The 12,970-nt window shown below is 42.1% G+C and overlaps 1 protein-coding gene across 10 annotated transcripts in view; it reads right to left on the bottom strand.

Moving 5' to 3' along the window:
- DNM3 (dynamin 3) overlaps window positions 1–12,970 on the bottom strand; it is a 346,807-nt gene that overhangs the window by 36,603 nt on the left and 297,234 nt on the right. For all 10 annotated transcript variants that reach the window (XM_038758051.1, XM_038758053.1, XM_038758044.1 and 7 more), the window contains one exon: window positions 2,001–2,165. In XM_038758051.1, coding sequence (XP_038613979.1) covers window positions 2,001–2,165 — 165 coding nt within the window. The remainder of the gene's footprint in view (window positions 1–2,000; window positions 2,166–12,970) is intronic.

The raw sequence follows: 12,970 nt of genomic DNA, 5'->3' as shown, positions 1-12,970 counted from the left end.
GCAATTGGTACACTCTCTGATTTGCAACGAACAATATTTTCATTATTTCAACACTTAAAAAATAGATTTGACCCACATGATTGTTTGTAACAGAAGTGCTTGGCGCATGGTTTATCAAGATCTGGAAAGTCCCGCCTAATGAAAGGGTGATTTCACAAAACAAAATTTGGGGCATTGTTACTGTCTTAAAAGGAGAGCTATAAGTGAACAAAACCAGATTACACAATGCAGCCATTAAATTCTGATTGCCACAAATACACAGGAAAAGGAAGGTATGCCACACCATATAGATTTTTCCTCTCACCACTTATAGACTAGGGGCAGATTACTGACTGATCTGGTGGGGGTGTCTCTGACGTTTTTCAGGCCCAGCAGTAGAGTGGGGAAAAAGCTTTTCTAGGTGCATGATGTCAGTTCAGCTCAAGGCTTTAACATTTGTTTAGGGGACTGGGCACAGTCAGAGGCTCTTGATGGCATTTGCAAAGTGGAGGCTGGCCTTGCCTAGAGGACCTACTGCATTGCTGCCAGGCCTAGCTGCTCCTTATTTCTTATCCAGCAAAGCCTTTTTAGCATCTCTTAGACGATGCAGAATGGCCCAGTAGTTTTTATTTTGGAGAATGCTGGATGTGATTGAATTCATATGAGGGCTGTGGTAGCAGTAGCAGTTGTGGTAGTGGCTGCACTCATTACAGTGTAAGTCTCTTGTGGACGGAGAATGTGTCGTTTCCTTCCATTGTACTATTCTAAGGGTTTAGGCCATTAAACTCGGTAGGTGCTTAATAAACACCATTACTACTGAAGCCACTGGAAGGTCTGAACTCTGATGATAATTTAAAATGACAAGAAAACACAACACATCACTCTAGACAGCACCACCATCATTCCTGTCTTACAAGCCCGGAACTTTGGAGTTACCCTTGAATCCTCTCTCATCTTCAGACCACATATTCAATCTGTAACTAAATCCTGTCAGTTCAACCTTCAAAACATTGCTAAAATCCGCACTGATACCAAGTTAATCTAAGCACTTATCCTATTCCATCTTGATTACTGTACCAGCCTCCTTGACAGCCTCCCTTTCTCCGGTCTCTCTCCACTCCAGTCCATACTTCACTCTGCTGCCATGTTCAGGCCATGTTTTCCAACTCTTCAAGAACCTCCCGTGGTGGCCCATCCACCTCTGCATCAAACTCCTTACTGTGGGCTCTAAAGCACTCCATCACCTTGCCCCCTCCTATCTCACCATGCTGCTCTTCAACTATAACCCAGCCTACACACTTCACTTCTCTAATGCCAACCTATTTATTATATCTCCATCTCATCTATCTTGCCGCTGGCCTATCACCCATGCCCTGCCTCTGGCCTGGAACACCCTCCCTCTTCATATCTATAATTCTATTTATTTTGATGGTATTGATACTTGTCTACTTGTTCTGTTTTGCCGTCTGTCTCCTCCTTCTAGACTGTGAGCTCATTGTTGGGTAGGGACCGTCTCTATATGTTGCCGAACTGTACTCTCCAAGCACTTAGTACAGTGCTCTGCACATAGTAAGCACTCAAGAAATATGATTGAATGAATGAATAAATCCAACAAACAATTATTCTGTCCACCTTCAAAGCCTTACTGAAGGCATGTCTCCTCCAGGAAACCTTCCCTGACTAGGCCCTCATTTCTTCTTTCCCTTCTTCACTGCCCTAACTTGCTCCTTTTATTCAGCCCCCTGCCCAAGCTCTACAGCACTTAACTCCATACCCGTAACGCAATTATTTACATTAATACCTGTCTCCCCCTCTAGCTGTAAGCTCACTGTGGGCAGGGAATGTGTCTGTTATATAGTTACACTGTACTCTCCCAAGCTCTTGGTACAGTTCCCTACATTCCGTCAATACTCGATAAACACAACTGATTGCTAACACACACACACACATTACGAGCAATGTAGATAGCAATGGAACCGAGTTAAAAAAAAGAAAAGAAGTGGTAACTTGCTCTCACTTACGTTATTGATCATAAGGTGCATTATTGTCTTGGGAATCAGATCTCGGATACACTTGTTGATAATAGACATGTAGGATTCGACGAGATTGCGGATGGTTTCCACCTGTCTTTCCAGCTGGGGGTCCATGGAAAAGTTTTCAGTCTGGCCACTCTCATCACTGTCGGCCTAACCAGAAACAAAGCAAAATATGAGTCCTCTTACCTGTCTCCTCTGTTAGTGCAAAAGAAGAGCCCTAGATCTTACTCGGTGATGAACCTCACAGTGAAGAGTATGTTGATAATTTTAGGCTCTTGTCTGCAAGGGGCAAACCTCACAATGTGCTGACCAATTTTATTTCAATCAATTAATGCAATCTACTGAGTGCTTACCGTGTGCAAAGCACTGCACCAAACACTTGGGAGAATGCATTACGGGATCACTGGTAGATATATTCCTTGCCTACATGGGGTCCATCTATAGCTTATGGCTTAATAACTGGTTCTTTACAACCTTTAGACGGTAAGCTCCTTATGGGCAGGGAATATGTCTACCACCTTCACTGCATTGTACTACCCTGACCACTTAGTAAGTGCACAGGAAATACCACTGACTGATAACACTTAGTAGAGGAAAAGACGGGGATTTCCTGTGACCACTTATTCTTCCAATTCAGCATGGCAGAGATGAGAAAAAAAATCCCAACGGAATGATATCATAAATGTGGACAGGGCTTGCTTTTTTATGGTACTTGTTAGGTGTTTATTATGTGTCAAATATTGTTCTAAGCACTGAGGTAGGTACAAATCAATTAGGTTGGATACTGTCCCTGTCCCACATGGGGCTCCCAGTCTGAAGTAGGAGGGAGAACAAGTATTGAATTCCCACTTTACAGTTGAGGAACTGAGGCCCAGAGAAGTGAAGTAACTGGCCCAAGATCACACAGGAAGCAATTGGCAGAGCCAGGATTAGAACTCAGGTCCTCTCACTCCCAGGTCTGGACTTTTTCCACTAGGCCACGTTGCCATTTTGGCTTTAGATTGTGGTCGCTTGTTTACCCCCCAGTTGGTTTGGGAGCCTGCCTAATTGACAGCTGCTTCCCATGTCTGCTGGTGGCTTTGTGCCCTTTCCTCTCCTTCAACTCTCAGCAAGCCTATCGGAACTCTGGGGATTGTCCTGGAGCTACTGGAGGAGGGAACAAGAATGAGGCTTCAAGGTTGAGGCAGAAGAAAAGTGTAAAAGGCCTTATTTCCATCAAGATTCTGAGTCTGGTAGAGAAGCAGGAATAATGGTTTGCTTTATCTACATGATGCAGTGTTAGATTGGGGCTTGGTGAAAGGCTGGCTCCAGGCAGAATTAGGTCCTACATGGATTTCCATGCTCAGAGATTCTCTGCAAAAGCCATGCTTGCATTGTGCAGATAGCCCACTGAATGGCATCATACCTACCAACCAGGAAAACTGATATTAACTAATGAAAGGTAGGAGTATAGTACAATGGAAGCATTCAGTACCTTGCTCTTCACTGATTGGTAGGAACAAAACAGGTACTTTTTCTCAGATCTTAAAACAGTGTTTTGCATATACCAGGCATACATACTATTACTACCACTACTGAGACACTCATTTTTTTTTGTTCTATTTCAAGGTTCAGAACGACTCAAGTTTTGACAGTTACCTGGTAAAACTGAACAGGTAAATGAGAAGCCCTAAGGGAATCATCCTTTCCTGAGAGTCTCGCCCTCTAGACTGTAAGCTCGGTGTGGGCAGGGATCGAATCTCTCCCAGGTGCTTAGTATGGTGCTCTGCCCACAGTAAGCATGCAATAAATATGATTAATTGATTGTTGAATACTTGGTCAATCAAATTCAATCTGTCAAACTCGTCTAGGCTCCTCATAAATTCTGAATCTGGAAACTTTTTTTTTTTTTTTTTTTTTACCCCGAGGCAATCTCTAGCCGATGAAAGGTAGAATGAGGGCCTGCATTCCCAGGAATCAGATCTACTTCCAGTGCAAATTTGGGTGAAGTTACTAACACTTGGAAAGAAAATATCAAAGATGCTTGGAGAGATTAAAACAGTGGTTTTCTACCCCTTGACAGAGACAACTGTCTCCCCTGCATAAGAAGGGGAAAGACTGGCAAGGCTCTAATGCAGCAGAACATGTACAGAAAGGGCCGGAGTCAAAACAACAAACTAAAAAGGAGTGTGCAATCAGGTGCCAGTACAATGCAAAAACAATGGCATATCATCCAATAATCTGGGAAATCATCCTAATGCTGGACATGTTGCATTGGGCCGCCTTTGTGTGTGTGTGCACGCGCGTGCAAGCATGCATGCCTGCCCAATTTCGGTCGCTATACTTCATAAAGGGATGTGGAGACAGGGGGAAAGGGACCATCAGCCAATCTGACTTTCTCGGGCCACCCTCCAGTTTGGCATGGCTTAGTGGAGAGAGCACAGGCCTGGGAATCAGAAGGTCATGGGTTCTAATCTTGGCTCTGACACTTGTCTGCTGTGTGACCTTGGGTAAGTCGCTTAACTTCTCTGTGCCTCAGTCACCTCATCTGTAAAATGGGGATGAAGACTGTGAGCCCTACATGGGACAACCTGATTACCTTTGTATCTACCTTAGTGCTTAGAACAGTGCTTGGCACATAACAACTACCATTACTATTATTATTATTATTATTATTAATGGACTAAGACCCGAGCTGGAACCTTTAGGGCTGTTTTGGACTAGAATGGCCAACCTGACCCAGCTAGCGGCAGGATCGGGACCTCCAGGACAGTGGAACTGAACCAGTGTTCAAGATTGTGCGGCAGGGAATGTGTCTGTTTATTCTTGTATTGTACTTTCCCAGGCACTTAGTACAGTGCTCTGCACACAATAAGTGCTCAATTGATTCGATTGAATGTGATATCATTTGCCCTTTTTATTTTCTTTCCAGTTTTCTTTCTTTCATTCATTCATTCAGTTGTATTTATTGAACACTTTCTGTGTGCAGAGCACTGTACTAAATGCTTGGGAAGTACAAGTCGGCAACATTTAGAGACGGTCCCTACCCAACAACGGGCACACAGTCTAGAAGGGGGAGACAGACAACAAAACAAAACATGTCGATGGGTGTCAAAATCGTCAGAACAAATAGATTTAAAGCTATATGCACATCATTAACAAAATAAATAGAATAGTAAATATGTACAACATCAAACTATGTTTCATAGTTTTTACCTCTGAGTTCTGCCATCACCACAAAGAGTTGGCTCTATTACAAAAGATTCACTTCCAATTGATTATATTTTGGGTCAAATAAAGAAGACCTCCAACCTAAAGACGGTATTTATTTAAAAACAAGCAGAGAATCATTTGTCTTTTCTATCCTATGGAAATTGAGGGAATTAATTTGTCTTATGTTACAGGAGTTGGGCTTCAATATGACATCTTTACTAGCCAATTGGTCTAATGTGGAAATCAACTGAGAACAAAAGACCTAGCCTGTAAGTCAGATTGAACTATCATTACCACAAAGTGCTACACTGATGCAATAAAAGATAGCTGTTTATGCAACAGTATTTGAAAAAGTTCCATTAGAACTAAAAACTAAAAGATGGGAAATCATTTCTTGGCATGATGAAAATACTCTTCCGAGAATATGCATATGATTTGATCTTCTATTACTTCATCCAATACATTATTTAATGGAAGTGGCAAATGATTAACATAAAACCATTCTCATTATTAAATGAACGGGCAAGTGTGAAAGATAGATTACTCAGATCAACAACAAGAAAATTGCTTTCAGGGAGTTTCAGGGGAATTTGCTCTACATTTCCCCCCTTTATTTGTGTTGAAACATTTAAAAATACCAGCAATGAGAACATTTCTGTGCAAACAGCTCTTTCCCCCTCTAGACTGTAAGCTTTTTGTGGGCAGGGAACATGTTTACGAGCTCTATTATGTTCTACTCTCCCCAGTGCTTAGTACAATGATCTGTGCACAGTAAGTGCTCAATAAATACTGATGATGATGACGAGGAGGAGGAGGAGGAAGAGGAGGGAAATTCTAGGTTGCTCAACTCAGCTTCTGGTGAATCTGCTATTGTGGCCTTGGAGTTCCCTGCCAAGGGGAGTGGTAGATTCCTGAGAAGCAGAATGGCCTTCAAGGCTGTCCATCACCTCGCGCCCTCCTACCTCACCTCCCTTCTCTCCTTCTCCAGCCCAGCCCGCACCCTCCGCTCCTCTGCCGCTAACCTCCTCACCGTGCTTCGTTCTCGTCTGTCCCGCCGTCGACCCCCGGCCCACGTCCTCCCCCTGGCCTGGAATGCCCTCCCTCCGCACATCCGCCAAGCTAGCTCTCTTCCTCCCTTCAAAGCCCTACTGAGAGCTCACCTCCTCCAGGAGGCCTTCCCAGACTGAGCCCCCGCCTTCCTCTCCCCCTCCCCATCCCCCCAGGCTTATCTCCTTCCCCTCTCCACAGCACCTGTATATATGTTTGTACATATTTATTACTCTATTTATTTTACTTGTACATATTCATTCTATTTATTTTATTTTGTTAATATGCTTTGTTTTGTTGTCTGTCTCCCCCTTCTAAACTGTGAGTCCGCTCTTGGGTAGGGACCGTCTCTATATGTTGCCAACTTGTACTTCCCAAGCGCTTAGTGCAGTGCTCTGCACACAGTAAGCGCTCAATAAATATGATTGAATGAATGAATGAATGATGGATGGATCAAGGGTTTGGGAGTCAGAAGGATGTGGGTTCTAACCCCAGTTCTGCCACTTGTCTGCCATGTACCCTTGGGCAAATCATTTCACTTTTCTGGGCCTCAGTTGCCTCATCTGTAAAATGGGGATTCATTCATTCATTCATTCATTCAATCGTATTTATTGAGCGCATACTGTGTGCAGAGCACTGTACTAAGCGCTTGGGAAGTACAAGTTGGCAACATATAGAGACGGTCCCTATCCAACAGCGGGCTCACAGTCTAGAAGGGGGAGACAGAGAACAAAACAAAACATATTAACAAAATAAAATAAATAGAATAAATATGTACAAATAAAATAAATAGAGTAATAAATATGTACAAACATATATACATATATACAGGTGCTGTGGGGAGGGGAAGGAGGTAAGGGGGGGAGCGGGAGGAGGAGGCTCAGTCTGGGAAGGCCTCCTGGAGGAGGTGAGCTCTCAGTAGGGCTTTGAAGGGAGGAAGAGAGCTTGCTTGGCAGATGTGCGGAGGGAGGGCATTCCAGGCCAGGGGGAGGTCGTGGGCCGGGGGTCGACGGTGGGATAGGCGAGAACAAGGCACGGTGAGGAGATTAGTGGCAGAGGAGCGGAGGGTGTGGGCTGGGCTGGAGAAGGAGAGAAGGGAGGTGAGGTAGGAGGGGGCGAGGTGATGGACAGCCTTGAAGCCCAGGGTGAGGAGGGTGAGGGATTGAGATGGTGAGCCCGCTGCGGGCCAGGGGTTGTGTCCAACCTGATTATCTTGTATCTACCCCAGGGCTTAGAACAGTGCCTGGCACATAGTCAGCATTAAACAAGTACCATAATAAAACCTGCACCATGGCTACTTCTGTGATAAGGACAAAACTTTCTGTCATTCCTAGCTTTTCAACTAAGTAGCCTACCATACACCTACTGTCCATGTATCTCTTTAAACCATTCTTGAGCCTCACATTCCTACATCTCCCGCTAATATCCCAAATCGTCATGGCAAATGCAGAAGGTTTTGTCCTCCTTCAAATTCATATTTGTCTAGGCCATACTTCTGAAATGAATTTGTTACTGGACATTTTGAATTGAGGCAATAGAGAATGCAGATCTAATATTCAACAATCATCACAGAATTCTTGAAGAGGGCATTTGCCAAGGTAACAGAAGAAAATCAACTTGAAGTTCTGTTTTGGATTCTGGAACTCTAGTAGACACCCAGTCACATGCAAACCTTAATCATTTGGTTAATGTTCTGCACATGCTGGAGTCACAAAATTCGGAGTGAACATTTTTGGGGGGTTTTAGAAAGAAACAAGCAGTAATTTCCCCTTCTAAAATGCCCACGATGAGTGGAAAAAATTGTACATCTATGGAATTTTTCTTTTAAGTAATTTCAGGCAGCAAATGCTCTTTTCCCTACCCCCCAGATCTAACCAAATCCTCTATCGCCTCCTTTTGCTGTGTATATACTGTATATGACTATGTATTTTTTTTTTGTTTAAATTACAGGATTGCAAGAAGATTCTTTGCTGGCTAAGCAGAGAAGTGACAGATGTTTATCATTATCCTCATCAAGGGAATGTAAAATAAAAATAGTAATTTGTCTCTGATCTTTGAGGCAAAGGGGAATGGTCTGCAAACATTTAACCTTTTATGTGCAGGTTCATTGGTGATGTTTACAGAATGAGGATAATACTGCAGGAGTCAATCTCTTTTTGAAAAATTTAATAGATTTGGCTCCACGTTGCTCATTTTTTTCTAACCAGCTTTCACTTACCTTCAAGTAATTCACCAAAAACAAATCCAACATTGTCAAGTTGCTGTAGAAATCCTTATTACAACTTACTGATCTTTCCCCTGTAAATCGAAATTGCTCCATCCTTCGCAGGCACTTCTAAAAATTGTGCTGCATTGCTTTGAAAACTCAGTTAAGAAAATAAAAACTTGGGGCTAGTACCCCCCAATCCCTACCTCCTCCTCTTTACACCTTCCAAGAGAGGGTGTAAGTGTCTGCAAGCAAGAACTTGCCACAATTGCTTGAAATGTCCAGTGGCAGGTGACTCGGGCCATCACATTTCTTATTTATGTCACTCTCTCTACTTCCTACAGTTCTCTGAGTCATAAAGAAAAGTTCCTAAATAAATCTAAGTAAAATGAGTGTTCTAACTAATGTAAATATAAAAACTAATGGTAATTTTGATAAGGAAGACTGTAAATTCATTTTGGGCAGGCAATGTGTGCTTTTATATTGTACTCTCCCAAGTATTTAGTACAGTGCTCTGCATAAAGTATGTGTTTAATAAACAACTGAATTAATGAAGGGTTGAAGGGTAAAAGCATCTTCAAATCTTTAGTAACTGAAGGAGGGTAAGTTTTTACACTGGTATAATTCAAATGGGACCATTTGTGTCAATGATTTTTTTCAAAAAATTTGCTATGAAAAAGAGGCAAATCCAATTCTATTTCAGCTGATATCTTTTATGAAAGTCCAATTTTGAGTTTTCACACTTTATGAGCAGTAAACCATGACTAAAACAAAATGCTAATACCCTAATTTTCACACATTCTGTTTGATATTTGTTTCTTAGTTGATAAATTGGTATGGAAATGAAATACTTATTAAATATCATTATCCCAAGTTGAAGGAAGCAGTTTTTAAATCCCAGAGCATAGTTTTCCAAACTGTACCTGCCAAATAATGAGGAAGTGGCTGTGACAAACTTATTCACCTTAGCGCAATCTCAATTAATATCTACCGAGCACCAGTGGACACCTAACATGGAGAGAGAAGGCTGTGTCCAAACCAGCAAGGAATTTACCACCTGACAATTAGATTCATAGGGTTTGTAAAAAAAAACCCTCCTGATTTGCAGAAGCAGCTTGGTTGAATTGAATCAAATCAATAAACTATTTGAATAATAATACAATAAGACGAGAAAGGCTGTTGGTTCCTACCTAGAGAGCATGCATGCATTTCATCACCAAGTTCAATAAACCAAGGTTTTGTCTGGCAGAAAATGTCAAAGCTCAAAGTGCCCTGGAGATAATGCTTGCTCAAAAATCCCATGTGGAGACCTGCATATTAAATGAAGAAGCAAAATCTCCAAGGATTCCAGTCATATCTAAAAGTGCAAGGAACGGCCGCTGTTCGAGGAACCTGAAACAGCTCTTAGGTCTGAAGAAACAAACAAAGCGGAGGGAAAAAAAGTTAAAGCTCATGCCCTTCTCCACCCTCCCCCCGCACTCACGACCACCAGGTAGTCTTATCCTGGGAAAAGAGGGCAGAGGATTAGTCTGCTCATATCACAAAACTGGCCAGAAAGATCAACCCAAATGGCAGCACAACTGCTCCTGAAAGCCCCAGGCTGGGCCACTTTCAGGCTGCATTACATCCATGGTTTGATGTTGTCTCTGAGCTTAGGACTGACTGCTCCCAAAGTTAATGACACGGTCCCTTGTCCTCAAGGAGCTAACAATCTCCGGGAAGGCTAGTGGGACCGTGATGCACGACTGCTATTGCTGAGGAAAGGCCCTGGGATTTAGTTAAATAAGACTTACATCATCATCCTTAACTTTTTTTGTTCACTGACAATACAGAAAAATACACGACAATCACAGTCGTGTTACGTGAAGGTTTTATATGCTAGGGAACAGGGTGAAAGACAGACCTTAAACTTTATTCGATTGTTAATTGGGGGGATTTCCCTCTCTATTTTTCCATTCACTTCCTATACTCGCTAATCCACGTGTAAGATTTCTGTCCCAAGATGAAGAGCTGCTTCTCATTTCACATATGCTTTAAGAGCAAGTCTGGCTCACAGTGGATAGATGTCTATTAACTCCTAAAGCCATATCCTTAATGGTCACTTGCTGGGTGGTCCAATTGGTGGTGAGGAGATGGGGACAACACATCCCTTTGTTTTCAATTGCAAGGACTGAACAATGGAATAATGAAGGTCAAGTGGCCAAGTAGAGGAAGAAAATATTGTCCAAATTATAAGATGGCAAACATCTAGCTATGGGAGAAGAAATTGGTAAAAAACGTTTATGAGAAGCAGTGAGGCCTAGTGAAAGAGCACAGGCCTGGGAGTTGGAGGACCTGAATACTAATTCCAGCACCGCCACTTTGTGAACGTCTGTTTTGTGAACTTGGGCAAGTTGCTTCACTTCTCTGTGTCCCAGTTACGTCATCTGTAAAATGCAGATTAAGACTGTGAGCCCCATGTGGGAGAAGGACGGTGTCCAACCTAATTATTTTATATCTACTCCAGTGCTTAGTACATAGTAAATGTTTAACAAATACCATTACCCACACTCCCCTCACACAACACCAGAAAAAAAAAAGCCTAGGGTTGAAGTGGATTACAAACTGAATTAGCATCAGCTGTGGATGGCAGTTGCTTTAGAAAAAAAACATAACAAGGAGTTTGACCAGTAAGTACCCTGAGGTAATCCTCCCATTATAGTCATCATTAGTCAGACCTTTAATTTAAGCTTATTGTCCAGTCTTGGTCACTACATCTAAAGGGGCCAAATAATTTGATGAGGTTTCCAAGGAGAACAAAGGAAATGACTGGAGAGCTGGAAGATGAGACTGATGAGAATAAGAGGAGAAATATGGGTGGTTTAGCCCAGAGAAATGAAATCTGAGTAATATGAATTATTTGGAGAAAGGACACCGGCTTTCCTTCATTTAACCCGAAAAGTAGGCTGAAATTACAGCAGGATGGTATAAGGTTAAATTGAAAATAAGAATTTCTTGGGGGCAGAGGTATTGTGGCCTAGTGGACAGGGCATAGGTCTGGGAGTTAGGGGCCTGGGTTCTAATCCTGCCTCTGCCATTTGCCTGCTGTGTGAACTTGGACAAATAATTCAACTTCTTTGTGCATAAATTTCCTCATCTGTAAAATGGGGATTAAATACCTGTTCTCCCTCCTATTTAAGACTGTGAGCCCCAGGCGTCCAATCCGCATATACTGTATCTACCCCCTTGTTTAGTACAGTGCTTGGCACATACTAAGTGTAGTACAGTGCTTGGCACATACTAAGTGTAGTACAGTGCTCTGCATACAGTAAGCGCTCAATAAATACAACTGAATGAACAAATACCATGACAATTATTTTTAGATGGATTGTCCAAGGGAAGCTTTGGAATCTTCTTGAATAAAGGGTCAGACGTTGGGCTGTTTAATCCTCCGAGGTCCCTAGATATGGCAGTCCATCAGCCACCTCAGCACTCATGAAATTAATCTCTTCACTTGTATTTATCCTCTGTATCTATTTGCTCACTCATTTATCTATTTCATATTCAGTTATTTGGATCTGCTTAGTGTGCCCATTAGCCTTGAAGAAGAACCTCAAGGACCAGGATTACATCTTTAAATGTTCCCCAAGTGCTTAGTACAGTGTTCTGCTCATATTATGTGCTCAATGAATACTTCTAATGATTAAGTTCTAGGTAAGGACCTGTGAAGTTTAAGCTGCTTTTTCTGGGGAGAAAGCAACTTTTCGGAGGGTAGATTAGGTAAGACTGTAATGCATTGCGAGGTTCTTAGAAGACGGCAATCTTAAGGTGCAAGACATTTTTACTGAGATTCCTACAACACAAACACCATTTTAATACAGGGTATTTTTAGATGCAGTTTGAAAGTTACCACTAGAATAATACCACTAAGTGCTTTCAAAATAGCTTAATGGCTTGGATTAGTTGATCAACTTTTAAGATGCTTCAGCTGCTTTTTTGTTTTTCTCCAGGGTCACAGAGTGAAGCTGATTATAGGAAAATCTTGCACTCAACGGAAAATAGGGCAAAGGTTATAGGCGATAGGGATCCGGTTATATGGGTTTTGCAGAACTCATAACCAGGCTCATAAAAATGCTTTGTAAAAATGCTCTGTTCTGAAATGTCTGATACAAAGCAAATAAATGGGCTCAGGGAAAAGGGCCACATAAATCGTCCAGAAATATTTCCATGGAAGTTTGTGAAAATAGTCCTCCCCAGTCATGAGAAATGTGTGCAGCCATTTCACTATTCAGTGATGCTTATCCAAATAGCCCGCTCTTAAAGGATTTTTAAATACCTTCCTTGCAGTGCTGGGTTTGACTCAATGCCAAGAACTACTTGGTGTTTTTCTGAACAGACTGCTAGATGAGCAAAGGAAAAATACACACGCAACAAACTAAAGAGACATAAGGAGAAAAGCACAGTTGTTTACCAAACAAGTTCTGCTGAGAATCTGAGAAGTTTTACAATTCCCAAGTTGGCTTAAAGCCAC

Source organism: Tachyglossus aculeatus, chromosome 16, assembly GCF_015852505.1.
Source record: "Tachyglossus aculeatus isolate mTacAcu1 chromosome 16, mTacAcu1.pri, whole genome shotgun sequence".
NCBI classification, from domain to species: Eukaryota; Metazoa; Chordata; class Mammalia; order Monotremata; family Tachyglossidae; genus Tachyglossus; species Tachyglossus aculeatus.
Note: the sequence above shows the minus strand (reverse complement) of the source record. Positions and strands in the feature narration are given on the sequence as shown.